At 42.0% G+C, this 17,883-nt stretch overlaps 1 protein-coding gene across 5 annotated transcripts in view; it reads right to left on the bottom strand.

Annotated features, from left to right (window-relative positions):
- RNF144B (ring finger protein 144B) overlaps positions 1-17,883 on the bottom strand; it is a 170,172-nt gene that overhangs the window by 10,469 nt on the left and 141,820 nt on the right. For all 5 annotated transcript variants that reach the window (XM_032341202.1, XM_032341200.1, XM_032341201.1 and 2 more), the window contains 2 exons: positions 17,097-17,157; positions 585-789 (listed from right to left, as the gene is read on the bottom strand). In XM_032341202.1, coding sequence (XP_032197093.1) covers positions 585-789; positions 17,097-17,157 — 266 coding nt within the window. The remainder of the gene's footprint in view (positions 1-584; positions 790-17,096; positions 17,158-17,883) is intronic.

Genomic DNA, 17,883 nt, shown 5'->3' with positions numbered 1-17,883 from the left:
GAAAGGTACAGATTTAACTGCTTCTCATTGTCACCGACTCTGAACTTTGGCACCGTCTTTGCAGGGCACCATGTATAGGGGATATAGCTCTTTTCCTCTAAGACCTGGGTATTGAGCACTGAGCCCCTGAAGGCCTGCTGCTTCTATTGTGCTCACTCCGATAGGGCTGGCATACTCCACAAGCTGCCACACGGTCAGGTCACAAAGTAATTTCCGCATCACTTTGCAAGCAGGAAGAAATCCACGGCAGGTGCTCACGGCTTCTAAGCAAACGGCTGTGGACAAGCCATGCCTTGCTATTGAAAACCAGTGGGCCGTGGGCCTTCCAACCTGAAGAAAAATCAAAATGCATTCAGACCCTCATTTCAGCGGTATCTGGGAGAGTCTCCAGGGGTAAATACCTAAAATCCCCTTAGAAAGACTGTGTCGGTTACTCTTTGTTAACAACTTCCCAGTTCGGAGACACTTCTCAGGGAAGTTTCACGGGGGAAAGAACCCATCTCTGAATTCCATCACAAGAGAACTCCTTCTCCAAGTGACCTATTTGGGGTGAATAATCACAAAGACCATCTCTCCTTTCTTACCTGTGCTCTGTTGGCAGGACGATGGGCTGACTATCTCTACAGGAGACCTCTGCGTGCCAAGCATCCTTGCAACAGGAGCAGAACTTCAGGTGACAAGAAGGGCACTCCACCTGCACAGGCTGTCCTGGGTCACCGGAGGCAACAGGGCACACGGTCTGACAGTCTGCGACAGGACACCACGTTCGGTGGGGGTCCAGGTGAACTTCTAGAGCATAAACAAAGAAAATGTGACAGTCTATGTGTCTTTCGTACGGGCCTAGACTTCCCCCCGTTCCTTCTTCTCTTTTATAGGCTAATATTTATGGAAGGTTAGTACAACCGAGGGCAGTGATTTCTACTCTTGGTCTTCATAATGGACCCAGACCTACGAGGCCACTCAGCTCTGCCATGTTTCTCAAAGTAGGTACTAGTGGGAGAGGCCACCACTGCCCTTACGAACAGATAGGAAGTGTTCTCACTAACCCAAATGAGCAAGTCTTCTGGAATACTTCTCACCTTTCAGCACTCAAAGTAGGCAAAAATCTTAAGTCCCTGCTACAACTATTTGGGGGTATTATCTTGGAGGAAAACTGGACCTGAAGGACCTACAGAAGCAAAAGGAAAAAGAAATTCATGGGATTTTGGGACTTTGGGACTGAGAAATAAGAAGAAATAAAAAAATTCATGGGATTTGGGGGACTTTCTGGGACTGAGAAATAAGCAGTGAGGTTTCTTCCTACCTTTTTTAGAGAAAACTGAAAAGAACAAGGAAGAAATCAAATAGCTGAAGGACCAAACAGTGCCTGGTGTGGCTTAGCCAAGAAGTCAGAGTAGCTGTCAATCTGGATATTCTGTTCTCCTACCATATGCTAGTTAGAGATATTTGTAAAAGACTCAGAAGATCCAAAATCAAAAGGTTTCACAGACCATAAAATGACAGTCAGTTATAGACTATACCAACCACATCCAAGTGGCCTGTAGGAAGGAATACGGAGTTGGGGGTAAGCCGACTGTCATTCTACTCAAATGTTTACAAATCTTGTTTGGTTTTCCATTTTTCTATTCAATAACAGTCCTCACATTCTTGTCTTACAATGTGACCTTTAAGGGAACATATCATGTAAAAATGATGTTATTTGAGGAACAGAGTAGCCTTTTTTCTCTGAACTAATGTATTTTGCAAATTTTGAACTGATGGATTCCAGTTTTAAATCTCCTAAGGCTTATGATTCTTGGAAATTTCCACACAGGAGGCAAACAGACCCAAAGAGGGGTGCGAAAAGGAAATGAAGGCATTAAGTATGAGCTTAGTTTTAAAGGTAATAGTTTTACAAATTCAGTATCAGGGGAAATAAGTCCAAAATGTTCCAGCAAACACTGTCTCCATTAATCTCTCGTCTAGAAAAGACAGCAATCAGATCCATGCTTATTACAGGTTTTCATTCATAAAGAGAACCCTCACACTTACTTTCTTATATAATAATTCTGGGGAATAGGGGTTGGAGAACGATGAGGCAAATAAAATCAGAAAACGGAAGCCTTTGCTTCACAGGTGCTCAGACCCCAAGAGATGGACCCTTGAAAGAAATCCCTAAAAGTTTGAGAAAGGCTAGTTAGAAAATCAAGGGGACAGTGACACACACCTCTGCTCTAAGGTCCTGACCTTTTATTTCCACACATATTTTTTCCCAAACTCTTATAACGGCTTCACAAACACTAAGTCCAAAGAAATGAAGGCTGGTGTATAAATTAGAGCTAAGGACTCACACATCACCTACCTTCTTAACCACCCATTCCAAATCGCAGGCCTTTTAATTTTTTTCTAAGATTTTATGTATTTATTTCACAGAAAGAGACACAGCGAGAGAGGGGAACACAAGCAGGGGGAGTGGGAGAGGGAGAAGCAGGCTTCCCTCTGAGCAGGGAGCCCCATGCAGCGCTGGATCCCAGGATCCTGGGATCATGACCTGAGCCAAAGACTGACGTTTAACGACTGAGCCACCCACGTGCCCCCCAAATCCCAGGTCTTTTAAAGGACGGATAATACGGAAAGGAAAAACTCACATTATAGTTAAATTTGTAACATCCCTGCGGATCGCCGTACAAAAGACACAAGGATACAACTTGTTCTCATAATTCTAATCCAAATTATTTGGTAGGCATTCTGAACTGCTTGTTTGTATCAACTTATCGTTCAAGGTATCCGGGTTGCCACAATAAAAGCAGAAACCATAAATACGGGAGCAGTTACAAATTTTAATGAATCCCCATAAAGAAAAAAAAAACCTTAGGAAATAAGGCAGCTGATGCACACTCCAGTGCAAAAAAGCAACGGAAGAGTCTGAGCCGCAGAAGGCAGCGCTGCTCTGGACTTTCCTCCGCTTCGATAGAACAGGAACGATCAGGCGAAGGAGGTGGTGGAAGGGGCAAAACGGAGACCCTGCAGCCTCCTCCTCACTTCGTTGGAAGTCTTGGTCTGTAGGGGTAGCTTATAGAGCTTAACCAACACCCGAAGTGGAGTTACCAGGAGACAGATTTTAACTCTATCCAGAACTGTCAGGGACTCCTCTAGCCACCTTTACGGTATTTGGTCAACGTCTGTCCCAGCTTCCTTCTAACCTCCTGGCTGAGACACAGAGCACAGCGGACTTCCGCTCTCAGCCTTCTGCCCAGCCAGGGCGTGGTCATGTGACACGATTCTGGCCAATGGGAGGTGAGGGAAGACCGCAAGGGGCTTCTGGGACGAGCGCTCCTTCCGGATACGCGGGCAAGAATCTCCCTTCCGTCTGCGAGCCTGTGAACACCGCTGTGGGAAGCTGTGATGTCTGGGCCGCCACGACCCTGAGGAACTCTAACGGGAGAATTACAGGAGTTGGAGAAGTTGAGCCGCTCCGTCAACCACACCCGCCACTGCCTACCTCTGGATTTCCTGTACGCGAGGGAATTCCGGGCCTTCACCGGTTAAGGCACTTGTTAGCCGGCATTCTGTTCCTTGCGGACGAAAGCATCTCAACCCATAAGCTGACCTCTCGCAACAGGGAGCAAACGCCCAGGTCAGACGAGGACTGCGCCTCCCGTGCGGCTGGTAAGTTTACAAAGGGGATTAAAGTACCCTGAGATCATCTCCGAAAAGACCTTTAAAGTCTTTATAAGTGAGGCCTGAGGAAATGTGTGTATGCCAATAGAAATAAAATATACACTACACACATCATCCTGTAGAAAACCTTATCTACCATAATAAAATTTTATTTTTATTACTTATTAACCTTTTTAAAAAATTAACACCCTGTGCCAGACACGAAAGGCTTTTGTGTAGATTACTAGACAAATAATAGACATCCACATAGCTGAACACTGTGTAGCTCTAAAATAAGGTGAACAGGGGCGCCTGGGTGGCTCAGTGGGTTAAAGCCTCTGCCTTCAGCTCAGGTCATGATCCCAGGGTCCTGGGATCGAGCCCCACATCGGGCTCTCTGCTCTGCAGGGAGCCTGCTTCCCCCCCAATCCCCACCTCTCTGCCTACTTGTGATCTCTGTGAAATAAATAAATAAAATCTTTTTAAAAATCTATAAAAAAAAATAAAATAAGGGGAACTGATGTGACAATATGGAAAGATCCCAAAGATATACTGCCAGTTCAAAAATTCAGATTGAGGAAGAGTATAAATGAACCATGTTTATAAGACCATGTATACATAAAAATATGTTTTAACATTTTCAGAAAATCTAAGAAGCATAAGAAGAGTTATCCTTGAATAAAGGGCAGGGGTTGTAATCAGAGGCAAAGATTTAGTTTAATACTAAACTTGAATTTGTTTTTTTTTTAAATATTTTATTTATTTGAGAGAGCGAGCATGAGTTGAGGGGGCAGAGGGAGAGGGGGAAGCAGGCTCCCCACTGAGCCGGGATCCAGATGCAGGGCTCAATCCCAGGACCCTGAGATCATGACCTGAGCCAAAAGCAGCCGCTTAACCAGCTGAGACATACACATGCCCCTAAACTTGAATTTTAAGAAGAAACAGGAAAAAATACTGCTTTTATAATTTTTAAAGCTAGTTTTAAAAGGCTACTAACAATGGCACCTGGGTGGTCAGTCGGTTAGGCATCTGACTCTTGGTTTGGGCTCAGGTCATGATCTCAAAGTCAGGAGATCAAGCCCGGTTTTGGGCTCTGTGCTCAGTGGGGAGTTTGCTCAAGATTCTCTCTCTCCCTCACTGCCCTCCTTCCCTCCCCGTGCTTGCACACTCTCTCTAAAATAAATAAATAAGGTTGCCTGCATAGTTCAATCAGTTACGCATCTGCCTTCAGCTCAGGTCATGATCTCAGGGTCCTGGGAATGAGTCCCACATCAGGCTTGCTGTTCAGCAAGGAGTCTGCTTCTCCCGCTCACTCTCCCTCTCTCAAATAAATAGATAAAATCTTTTTAAAAATTTTAAAAATTAAAGGCTACTATTAATCTGGTATGTGAATGATAGACTAATAAAATAATTCTGGATCTAAGCTCTTCCCTGGAAAACCATCTCCTTTTTGTATTCAAATTTCCCCTCTGTCACATTCTTCTCCATATATTCAATTCTCATTGTAGGCTTTTCCTTACCCTAAAAATAATATCATCTTTAACCAAGTTATAGCCTTTCCATTCTTAAAGGACCTACTACATGGGGCACCTGGGTGGCTCAGTCATTAAGTATCTGTATTCGGCTCAGGTCATGATCCCAGGGTCCTGGGATCGAGGCCCACATCGGGCTCCCTGCTTGTCAGGGAGCCTGCTTCTTCTTCTCCCACTCCCCCTGCTTGTGTACCTGCTCTCACTTTCTTTCTCCCTGTCACATAAACAAATAAAGTCTTTAAAAAAAAAAAAAGATTAAAGAAAAAAAATAAAGGAATTACAACATACTTGTCTTAATTTTGCTGTCACAGAACCAGCATCTTGTTCATTGCTGTGCTCTAGTCTCTTCATGGAGATGGCCTTTCTCTCTTTAGGTTGTAGGCAAGGAATACTTATTTTATTTGTGTGCTCCAATACACTGACACAGTGATGGGATGCTTCTTGTTGATTTATAGCAGTCATTCTTGGTTTTTTGCAAAAGCTAGATATAGTCCTCTGCCAACAATTGCCTTAAAATACACACACTACTAATACCATCTTGAATTGCCTTGCACTGGAATTTATTTTCCATTCTCTTCTAGTGCTTTCATCAACAGATGTACATAGCACACTAAAACCATCCAATACCAGTCCTGGTGTTGAAAGTATGTTATGATCGTTATTAGACTCTAAAAATCTCCACCTACCTCAGTTAGGCTCTCTACATTTGGAAAGACACCAACTTGGCAAAACATGGAACTTTACATACAGCACTCTCAAAATTAAACCTCCTTTATGAAGCGTCACTTATAAGGGTGACAACAAAAAAAAATTTCTAACATTAAAATGAACAATAATTACCCTTGCTAGAACCCTGCTTACTGTCTCCCTGTACCTAACATCCATTTCACCTTCCTGCTTCATGTCAGTCCTTCATGAGTGATCCAGATTCACTGATTCTCATTCCTTTACTAAAGTAAACTTTTTCTTCCCAGTTCCATAATAAACTGCTCTCTGAAAGTTAAAACAGCCATCCCTCTACTCATCCCCAGCAAACGGTTCTCATTCTGTCTTCTATCTGATACTCTTGGGGCTCTCTTCCATAAGGCACCAGCCTCTCTATTCTCTTCCCACAACCAACCTCCTCCTTTCACATCAGTACTGCTTCCTTTGGTTCCGTCGATGGATGGTGTCAAAAAACTCAGTCCTTGATTTCTCCCAAATGTCCTTCCTTACAGAACCCAAGCTGTGACTGAGTGTCAATCTTGCTTTAATTTAGACTATTCCAAACTTCTTCTTGAGGCCTGACTTCTTGTGCTGATATGCCTGAAAACTTAGTCAAATGTCTGTTATTCATTGTTCATTCAACAAATGATCAATTTCAGGGACTTTTTAGAGACCCTAGCCTTAGAGATGAAAATAGAGGTTTGCTTCTCAGAAATCTCAGTGTGAAAAGAACAAGAGTACTTGTGTAAATTAATGAAATATTTTCAAAAAGCAATGCAATAACTGACAGAACACTCCATGAGATAACATAAAATAAACTATTACCGTCTATGAGCAGCTCTTAGGGGTGGAGGTGAGGAATGTGTAATATACTGAAGGTATTTTTAAGACAGGAATATTTTAATGCTCTTCGTGTATCCATAATGAAGTTTCCCCTTTCAATCAGCTCTAAACGCAGGAAGTAGAACTGGTCGCTCCTGCTCACAGTACAAAGCAGATGGCAAATGCTGAGATGAAGTTCGAGAGAGCTAAGGCACCACGTAAACAGAGATTAAAAAACAAAAAACAGTCCCCAGAATAACAACTCTGTAGGCAGCCAGAGTGTGGAAGGTATAAAAGGGAACGAACAGTCTCCTTCCAGATACTGTAATAAAGATGCTGTACTTAAGAAGACACCGAGCAAGGACATCAGCAGTCACCTTCTAAATCGGGGTCTTGCCAGGAGCCAACAGCCTACTCCATCTTGTCAACTCTGCATACAGTGTCATCAAATGAATCGCCCACTTGAGAAATCAACCACGATGAGAGTATTTACACTACAGAAATTGGCAAACACCATAAATCAGAGCCGCCCCACTTCTCCCACAAATCTGTTTACCGACACGTCACTGAACACTGTCCAAACTGAGAGCAAACACTTAAATATATAAACCCAACTTCAACACCATCCAGTGGGGGTCACAGAGTGGGCAACCAAAGAACAGAACGTAGCACAAGAGGAGGAGAAATTGAAAGGGCAACAGTGACAGTTCCTTTAGCCACATTTGCTGGCCAGCCTTTTCTTCTTCCTGAACATTCCACATACAGACAAGTATTTCGACCTGAAGTAACCTTGCCTGTCTCTCATGGGTACGTGTATCTTCTTCTAGAGTATTGGTATTTGGTTATATTCTCATTTTTTGATCATTAATTGCTTTTTGCACAACTGACTGGGATCTTTAACCCCAGTAAGAGCTACCCTAGAGGAGAGGCAAGCTCTTTCTTCCACTCAGAACCATAGCATGAGGGGTTCCTGGGTAGCTCAGCTAAGGATCTGCCTTTGGCTCAGGTCATAACCCCAGGGTCCTGGGATCGAGCCCCACGTTGTGCTCCCTGTGCCGTGGGAAGCCATGGGAGGCTCTCCTGCTCCCCCTACTTGTGTTCCTTCTCCCACTGTGTCTCTCTCTGTCAAATAAAATCTTTTAAAAAGAACCATAGCATGTCACAAGTAAATATTTCTGGATCTCCCTATCCAATTTCCAAGCACCCCTCACAGCGCCAATCAGATGGGATGCAGTCAGTACATACCTGTCCACCCAGCAAATCAAAATTTTTTCCTTTATAAATACAGAGGTTCAGGGCCTGGGTGGCTCAGTCGTTAAGCATCTGCCTTCGGCTCAGGTCATGATCCCAGGGTCCTGGGATCAAGCCTCACATCAGGCTCCCTGCTCAGCAGGAAGCCTGCTTCTCCCTCTCCCACTCCCCCTGCTTGTGTTCCCTCTCTCGCTGTCTCTCTCTCACAGTCAAATAAATAAATAAATAAACAATATATAAATACAGAGGGCCACAAGAGAAAACAGAAGACAGATATCTGCTAATTTAAACCAATTACTTCTCTCAATTAGAGCCCCCTTTCAGCCACCTTTTATTTACTTAAGTTTTTATTTAAATTCTAGTTAATTCACATACATTGTAATATTAGCTGGGGGTGTCGAATTTAGTGATTCATCACTTACATACAACACGCAGTGCTCATCCTAACAAGTGCCCTCCCTACTCCCCATCCCCCATTTAACCTATCCCCACGTCCGCCTCCCCTCCAGTAACCCTCAGCTTGTTCCCTAGAGTTAAGAGTCTGTTTCCTGGTTTGCCTCCCCCCCCCCCCCCGCCCATGTTCATCTGTTTGGTTTCTTAAGTTCCACATATTAGTGAAATCACATGGTATTTGTCTTTTTCTGACTATTTTTGCTTAGCATAAGACTCTCTAGCTCCATCCACGTTGTTGTAAATGACAAGACTTGATTCTTTTTTATGGTTGAGTAATATTCCATTGTACGTATACACCACATCTTCTTTATCCCTTCATCTGTCAATAGACATTTGGGCTCTTCCCATAACTTGGCTCTAGTTGATAATGTTGCTATAAACCTTGGAATACATGTGTCCCTTCGAGTCTATTTTTGTATCCTTTGGGTAAATACTTTATCCTTTGGGTAAATACTTTATAGTGTGATTACTGGATCATCAGCCACTCTTTTCGAGAATTTAAATGAAAAGAAAGCACTGCTAGTTAGAATTTGACACAATTCTTTGAGAAATATCTATCAATACAGGAAGTGCCCACAGTAGCAATACAGTATCATGTGTTTCTGTAACATTTGCTTTTGGGCACAGATATTCCTTACACAAGTACCCAAGCTTGACTTACAGCTTTGAAATACTGTTCTGGTTATGCAAAAGATATTGCCAAAGGAGGTGTGCTATTGTCTTCTTGATAAACCATTAAGAGCAAAGGAAGTAACTATTCTGAGGCAAAAACACAAATTCAGCCAAATTCCTGACAGTCCCCTCAGCTTTCTGTTTCCATGTTAACCTGAGGAGCTGAGTAAGTCAACAAGGAGTTAACGGGAAGATTCAGAAGAGTAGTGACTCAACTTCTCTAACTGGAGAATGAGATTAAGATTAAAGAGACTGATCCCTTGGCAGTCAAAGAGCAGACTCCCGAGCCTTCTATAGAAATTCACAGAGGACATTTCTGAATGTGAAGAAAAGGTATATTGGTGCCTCTGGGCCTGAACTACAAAGAATACTTACAGGATTTGTTTTTTTCCTCTGCCTGCTTTATTTTTGATTCGTGACAGAGACCTCTCGGCTCAAAAGCACACTTTCTGCTTTTTCAACGAGGTAACTATCAGTTGGGTCAGAATTGCTGAAGATAAGCCTCTGGGAGTGCCACACTGGTGTGAGAACCAGATGACTCTGAGCAAACATTACTTCTGCTTCTGAGAGCTATTTATGGATGTCCATTTTTTAAAAACACATTTAAGTCGATAGATTGGAACCATGACTAGGCAGTCAATCTACACGTGGTTTTGACCTGAAAGATTTCCAACGTATATCCAAATGATGCAAAAGAAGAGATTTATACAGGTAATAAGGCAGTGATATTTTATAAGGAGCTAAGCGAGCAAGGGGAAAGGTCGCAGGAACTGTCATCAAGGGGCCTGATCACAGATGAAGATGATAAGGCCTGAGCCCGATGAGAAGCCATTGGTGGGGAGTGCCAATTTTTGGGGTAGTTTTATTAACACAAATATGACATACCCATAAGCTGTCTATTCATTTTCTTCACTATACAGCCTGGCATTGGGACCCTGATGGCCAGCTGGATTGTTTTTTTCCACAATGGCTTTGCAGTTCTTAGAGGAGACATTTTGACCAGTCCCTGCACGGTAGGATTTGTTGCACATCAAGCTCTTTGACGCTGGAGACTAGGAATTTCTGAAATCCACAGGACAGCATGTGCTTTGTTTTCTTGTTGCTCTCATAACCAACGTTGGGCATCAAGATCTGGCCCTTGGTTCTCCTGTGCACCCTATGGTCAATACCTCTGGGTTTCCATCAGCTGCATTTAATATGCCATGAAGAGCACAGTTTTGCTTTATATCTATCAAGTTATAGAGTCTACCCTGAATGGAAGCTGGAGGCCAGATTAGCAGAAAAGGAAAACACTCTGACGGGGCATCAGATATTAGTGGTTCTAAACTCACCAAAGAGGAACCAACTGATGGACGCCAGGTGAAAGCCAAATTGCTGTTCATGAACAAGGGCTTCCTCCCCTCAATCTTGACTCTACGTCAATGAGCTGAGCAGAGTCAAAGGGGGGGTGGCACGTAATAATAAAAAGTGTATTAAAATTTTTGCATTAACCATGTACAGGTACAGGTTAAAAAAAAAGGTATAATTTTTATTACTATTATTGTGAATTCAATTCTAACTCCTAGCTCTTGGCTTTGGAAACAGTTATGAGGTAGATAAGCAAAATGCACAGTTATCCCGAAAGTTTAATGTTTAGGTTTTTTCCTTCAAACTTCCTTTCCAAAGTTGGAGGAAGATGAACTCATGCATATTCAAGTAATTTCTTCTGCATCAGCAGTGATAAAATCTTCATGGAGCTCTGAGATGGAGGTAAATTCAGGAATCTAGAAAAAGAGCAAGCAGGGCCCTGTGTACATCATTCCCAGTGGTGCCCCCAACACCTTGACATGAACATGATTCAGCAGGGATTAAATGTAATGGACTTACATCGGAGACAAATTCACAAACTTCAACCAGAATTTATTTATGAAAGATGGAACTGATGACTGAAATAAAGCTCCATGACTACTTGACGTAAGAGTACTTGTTCATATAAATTATGCAAGGCAGGAAATGCTATTCAAAGCTATTTCTACTTCTGTATTCTGACAATTATTGAGAAATAAACATTCTGAGAAAACTGCCAGGAGGGCCATATCAGACCCCTGTGATTGCTTTCAGTTTTCAAAAGCTGATCTCATGACCCTTGGTTTCCCCACCGGAAACTATCACCATTAGGGATGTACAGTTTGCTTTTATCCTGTTGTAAATCCTCTTAACTAACATGAGTGAGTTTTCTGCAATCATGAAACTGTGCCAGAAAAGATATTCCATGATTTCTTATTGTGAGGAACATGATACATCCAAGCTAATTATCAGCTGAAATAAACCAAACTGTTTTAACTTTTATGACCCACTCCATTTTTAATTATGTCAAAGTTAATTTGCTTTCTGATAGCTCAAAGAACAAAGGTCTTCTGTAGATAGTTAAAATGCAATTAAACTACACTGATCAGAATTAACATTTGCCATGGTAAATAAACTCAATACATGTGGCCTTGAGCCAAGGGGTTGCTGTCAAGACTACGGAGAAGCACAGAATTTCAAACCTGGAAACAGCTTCTGAATTTATCTAGTCTCACGCTGTTATTTTACAACCCATGGAAGTTAGGTGTTTGCTTTACTCGTGGTTAGTGAATATATGCCGAGACTGGGCTGTTTTTCCTCCTAGAAAACCATTATCTGCGTAAAAACATAATCGTGTGATTAAATAGATTTCCATTTCCACTATCAGCCCCGGAATCTTTTGTCATTAAAGCAGCCACTTGCAAGTCATCATCTCCTTGGAGGTGGTCAGAGAAGGTGGATTTATGCTTCAAGTAAGAGTATGAAGGAACCAGATATGGCAGGTGATGTAAGAAATTAGCTTTCATTAGCACCTTTTTTTTTTAATTGTGTTATGTCAGTCACCATACAGTACATCATTAGTATTTGATGTCACATTCCATGATTCACTGTTTGCGTATGATGCCCAGTGCTCCAAGCAATCCGTGCCCTCCCTAATATCCATCGCTGGGCTCACTCCTGCCCCCACCTCCCTTCCTTCTAAAACCCTCTGTTTGTTTCCCGGAGTCCATAGTCTCTCATGGTTCGTCCCCCACTCCAATTTCTGCCCCTTCGTTTTTCCCTTTTCCTAATATCCCCCATGCTGTTCCTTACGGTCCACAAATAAGTGAAACCATATGATATTTGACTGTCTCTGCTTGACTTATTTCACTCCACATAATCGCCTCCAGTCCTATCCAAGTTGATGCAAAAGTTGGGTGTTCATCCTTTCTGATGGCTGAGTAATATTCCGCTGTGTATATGGACCACATCTTCTTTATCCATTGTCTGTTGAAGGGCATCTTGGCTCTTTCCACATTTTGGCAATTGTGGACATTGCTGCTATGAACATTGGGGAAGCATATAATGCTTTAGAATTTAGGACAATAAGGGTAGAAACATGCTGAAAAAGATACCAATTAAGATGAAAAGGGAACAAAAGTGGTATTATTGTGTTATACGCTCAGTCAAGATATGATCTGGATTCTAGAAAGTGCCTTCTTCACTTAGTTTAGAAAACTGGGGTAAAGGTCAGATGGGGTGGTGGCCATGATGAATAACAAAACAACAACAATGACGATGACAGGGTGACAGACACACAGTGTTAACTCACTCTGTACAGCAGCCCTAGCAGAAGCCATCCATTATCATCCCCCTTTTAGAGATGAAAAAATGAAGTGCACACGGGGAGAGGCAAACCCTTCACACGATGGAGAACATCCGGGTCCCCTTTAGAAATGTCACCCTACTCAATGATAAATGTCCTTTCTTGCAGATACTTCAGGTTTTTTTAGCTGAAAATGCTAGAGACTGCGGTTTTAGATTTTGAGAACTAACCCACAAGAAAGACTTGATGGTAAAGGAGCGAAAGCAGGAAGCTGAGGAGAAAGTGTGAGCTCCCAGAAGCCCAGAAGAGCTTCGCAAGCGAATCCTAGGCTTAGTCACACATTTACCACAAAACACCAGAAAAGCAGGCTCAAGAGGAGAACCTGTGCGCACATGCACGTGCAAGCACAAGAATGGGCTTGCGGTCGGCAATGACCAACAGGAAGGTACCTTGTGAGAGACGGGAGGTGTTAAAAAAAATCAAACCCCCCCCCCGCAAAAAAAAAATCAAACCAAAGTGACACTAAGGTTATTAAAGTATCCCACAGCCCTGTCTCACTAGGTGAGACAGTGTGTTTATCTCATACTATGGTGAGATAAAACCTCCAGGAATGGACACAAAAGAGTGGCGGGGAACATTTCACCAAGGACAGATAAAGGCACAAGAGGAAAAAAAGAGCCATATCAGAAACGTTGGGACTCACAGCAAAAGGAGGCTGGGACAAATGCTCAGAACGGAAGGCTTTCAGAGCAAGGCGGGGTCACGGCTGACGGCGGAGTCTAGAAGGGCACCTGGCACACAGCAGATACTCGGTCCCCCAAAAAGGAAATACTGAAGACATGAGAGAATGCAGAAGGATTAACAGGTAACAGGAAAATAAATTCTTATTTTACTTCACTTCTCTCCAAAGGAGAACACTAGGACCCTTGAACCATTTGTAGGAGTTTCCAGCCACTCCGTGAGAATACAAATATCCAAGAACGGACCCGTTAACCTACCAAGAAACGGAAACGATTTGCAATTATAATAAGTAAAACAGGGTCACAAAAAAAATAGGAAAAGTGCTTAAGGACTAGAGATGGAAAATCTTAACCCAGTTTTCAAAAAAACAAAACAAAAAAAACCCTATTTTGAAAAAGGAGATTGTGGGCAAGCAGATTCAAGAGACAAGCAAAATTCTAACATTAATCATCAGGCATCATGTGCTTTGAGAACCAATAGAAGAGTACAGCAGTGATCACTAACACATGCCAAACGTAGTATCCTCTTTTCTTTGTTAATATTGGAAGGCTGACACAGAAAAGGAAAGCCGAAAACACGGTAGTAGCCAACGGAAAGTCACAGATGGACTGAGAGTGAATTCATAGAATAACCAATCGATGCCAAATGCCATTTCTCCCCTTTATGTAAACAGTGATAGTTTAGGCTCATTCCTATTCAAAATATTTTTCCCCGTGAAGACTTAGATGAAAACAAAGCTATAAAAGGGCGAGCTAACCGTATATGCAACATAAAGCAGAAGACAAAACACAGATGACGAACTAAAAACTGAAAACTTGGTCGGCAGTAAGAACCGGGCAAACTAATGAAAATTTTGGGAATTCAGATACAGGACTGCCAGTGATCTGACTGTCCATTTTTCCAGAGCCCAACAATCTCTACAACTGTATCAGAGAGCCCAGCCAGAGACTTTTACTTTCCAATTAGTCATTTAGTTCATTCACAACATGAGTATTTAAAGCATCCCAAGATCCCATTCTAAACAGTTCCACATAAAACACTCTCATGGCAGGGGTGCTTGCGTGGCTCAGTTGGTTAAGCATGTGCCTTAGGCTCAAGTCATGATGTCGGGGTCCTGGGATCCTTGGATAGAGCCCTGCATCAGGCTCCCTGCTCTGTGGGGACGCTGCTTCTGGCCCTCTCTCTTCCCTTCCCCCAACCCCCCCACCGCCGTGCTCTCTCATTCTCTCTCTTAAATTTCATTATGTAAATTTATAAGTAATTTATAAGTAAATTTATAAGTAAATTTCATTATGTAACACTGTTAACTTAAATTTATTCTTACTCGGCATGCCTAGTGTCTAATAATAATTCTGTATCATGGATGATAATGAAGAAGTGCCTGAACTGGTACTGGAGAATTACAAATCGCCTTCCAGAATCACCTCACATCAATATGTCTCTGGACCTTGGTTTCCTTTCTTATAAAATGAGGGAGTTGAACCACATGGTCACCAGACTTAACATACTTCCAAATATTACGTACTCCCCATACTTTACAATAGTAAAAATGTCTAATCAGCAGTTCCTCCAACACTAAACAGAGAATCACCATTTGACACAGCAATTCCACTCCTGGGTATAAACCCAAAAGAACGGAAAGCAAGGACTTGGAAAGATACTTCACTTTCACTGCAGCATTATTCACAATAGACAAAGGTAGAAACCACCCAAGTATCCTTCAACAGATGAATGGTTAAACAAAATGTGGTATATACATACCATGGAATATTATCCTTTGGCCATAAAAAGAAATACAAGTCCTGAGACATGCCACGACATGGCTGAACCTTCAAGACATTATACAAGTGAAATAAGCCAGACCCAAAAGGAAAATACTGTATGATTGCACTTACATGAAATATCTACACTAGGCAAATTTACAGAACAGTCAGCAGAGCAGAAGTTACCAGGGGCTGGGGAAAAAAGGGAAATGGGAAGTTATTATTTAATTATAGTTTCTGCTTGGGGTGATAAAGAGATGGTAGCGATGTTTGCATAAAATCATGTATGTTCTTAAGGCCACTGACTTGTACACTTAAAATGGGTGAAATGGTATGTTTTATGTTTAAGATAGATGTTATCCTAAGGAAAAAAATATGGAGGGCGCCTGGGTGGATCAGTTGGTCCAGCGACTACCTTCAGCTCAGGTCATGATCCTGGAGTCCCAGGATTGGGTCCTGCATTGGGCTCCCTGCTCAGCTGGGGGTCTGCTTCTCTCTCTGATCTTCTACCTCTCATACTTGCTCTATCTCATTCTCCCTCTCTCTCAAATAAATAAATAAAATCTTTTTAAAAATATGGAATTATTCCTATAGATGAAGAAGCTTAGATACAGTCTATGTGATGCTAGGCAGGTCTCAACCTCTCCAATTGCCACTTTCTTCATCTAAAAAATAAGGATAATAAAATCCATGATCAATTCATGGGATCTGTAGTGGGACATCTGCCTAGAACCTGTGATAAAAAAATAAATTCTGTGTATGAGTCAAACTATTTGATCAACTAAAATGCATCAAAGATAAGATATGCGAGACAACCCATGAAAGACTCACACATGAGAGAGAAATGTTCCTCTTTCCTTCATTTTACCTCTTAGACTTTACTAATCTAGATTTAAGAGTTAGCAATCAGAAAACTTGCATGTTCATGCTAGATGAGAGTTTATTTTATACACTCAATGAGACTATGTGTTCTAGGGCAACAATTTTCTCCTATTTCTCAGATATAGAAAAATAGACCATTTAGAGGCACCTGGGGGGCTCAGTTGGTTAAGTGTCTGACTCTTGGTTTCAGCTCGGGTCATGATCTCAGGGTCCTGGGATGGAGCCCTGTATTGGGTTCTGCACTCAGCAGGGAGCCTGCTTCCCCTTTCCCTCCCCCTGGGCCCCTCTTCCCTGCTTGTGCAGGTACACTCTCTCTTTCTCTCTAAAATAAATAAATAAATCTTTAAAAAAAAAAAAAAGAAAGAAAGAAAGACCATTTAGTTCAAGAATGTCCAGAGTGTGACAGGACAGAAGGGGCTACTTAAAAAAAGACCTTGGTAAAAGAACAAAAATAAATAAATCTTACAGATGAAAAGGGAGTACAAATAGAAAGCTATATAAATTATCCCAAGGCCAAAGCCAGAAAGAAAATGAGTCTGGTAGATTGTAAATTGCATTAGAATGACACAATCGCTCTGATTACAGGTGTGGTATCAAAAGAACAAACAGTGAGTATTACAAGCAGCAGTAAAAATGTTTGGGTCGATGGAGGTTTTGAAGTGATCTTCAGGAGTGGGAAAGTCGGTGGTAAAAAGCATTTTAAGGAACATCCTCTTGTGTGAAACTATACAACTTTTGCAGAACTTGCCTCACATGAGCCAACTTAAAAATACACAACAGCCAACATAAGGAAGCTTCTATTTCCTGCTAGTCTGCATATTTTTCTGCCTGAGGCTGAGAAAGCTGAAATATTACAGTGCAATGCCAGCTTTTCCCCTTTCGGAGTGCCCCTGTGGCTTTGTTGACAGCCCACAGCCTCCTTAACCTTCTATGGAGGTTAGTGTGAAGATGACACATGGAAAGCCACAACTCAACATGGGGACAGAAAGAGGAGGGCATACATACCTCGTTCAAATTTTAACCGCTGGTAGAGCTGAAACTGATCCACGGGCACCAGGGAGGCAATCTGAAATCAGAGATATTAACAAGATGAGGTCTCTCTCCTCACTGGAGCCCAGAGTTCAGCCTTCACAGACCTCTCCTTCTTGTCTGGCTTACTTTATACCAGTGGTTCCAGAACTTTTTCTCTCCACAGTTCCGTGGTAAGAAAAGCAGCAATTTCTATGGCAGCCACTACTCGAAACACCCAAGACAGGACTCCTTCATCAAACTCCAAACCCTCAGCAACTACTAAGACCAGACAACCAAACTTTTGGACTTCTCCAATTATTTGTGTATCTATATGAAAGATATTCTTTCATCACTCCACATTCATTTAAGAAATGTTTAAAAGATTATGGTTCTAGCTTTAGAACCCTTAAAAACTAAGGCCAGGTAGATAGTGCCTCGGGAATTATGAAAACCTCATTGTCTCCTCGGGAACAGACTCTTCTAAACAATATGAAAATCATTTCTTCGGACAAAAAAAATATCACTTTGCGGGGCCCTTGGTTGTCCCTCATCGTCATCTGTGTCCGGTAGGAAAGAAATGCTAAAGATATTTCTTGTGATTGCACTCCTATTTCCATTGCAGATGGCGATATGAACCAAAGGTTTACAAGTAAATGACAGTGAGTCAGACCTAACCAAAGGATATTTCAGATTAATCCTTTCAAATTGCATTGCGAAGTCAGATGCAGGAAAAGCTAACTGCTCTTACACTGGCATTCTAAAAATACTACCTCCATCGACG

The sequence above is a fragment of the Mustela erminea genome, chromosome 4 (assembly GCF_009829155.1).
Source record: "Mustela erminea isolate mMusErm1 chromosome 4, mMusErm1.Pri, whole genome shotgun sequence".
Lineage (NCBI taxonomy): Eukaryota > Metazoa > Chordata > Mammalia > Carnivora > Mustelidae > Mustela > Mustela erminea.
The sequence above is the reverse complement of the archived record's forward strand: the minus strand, read 5'-3'. Positions and strand labels throughout refer to the sequence as shown.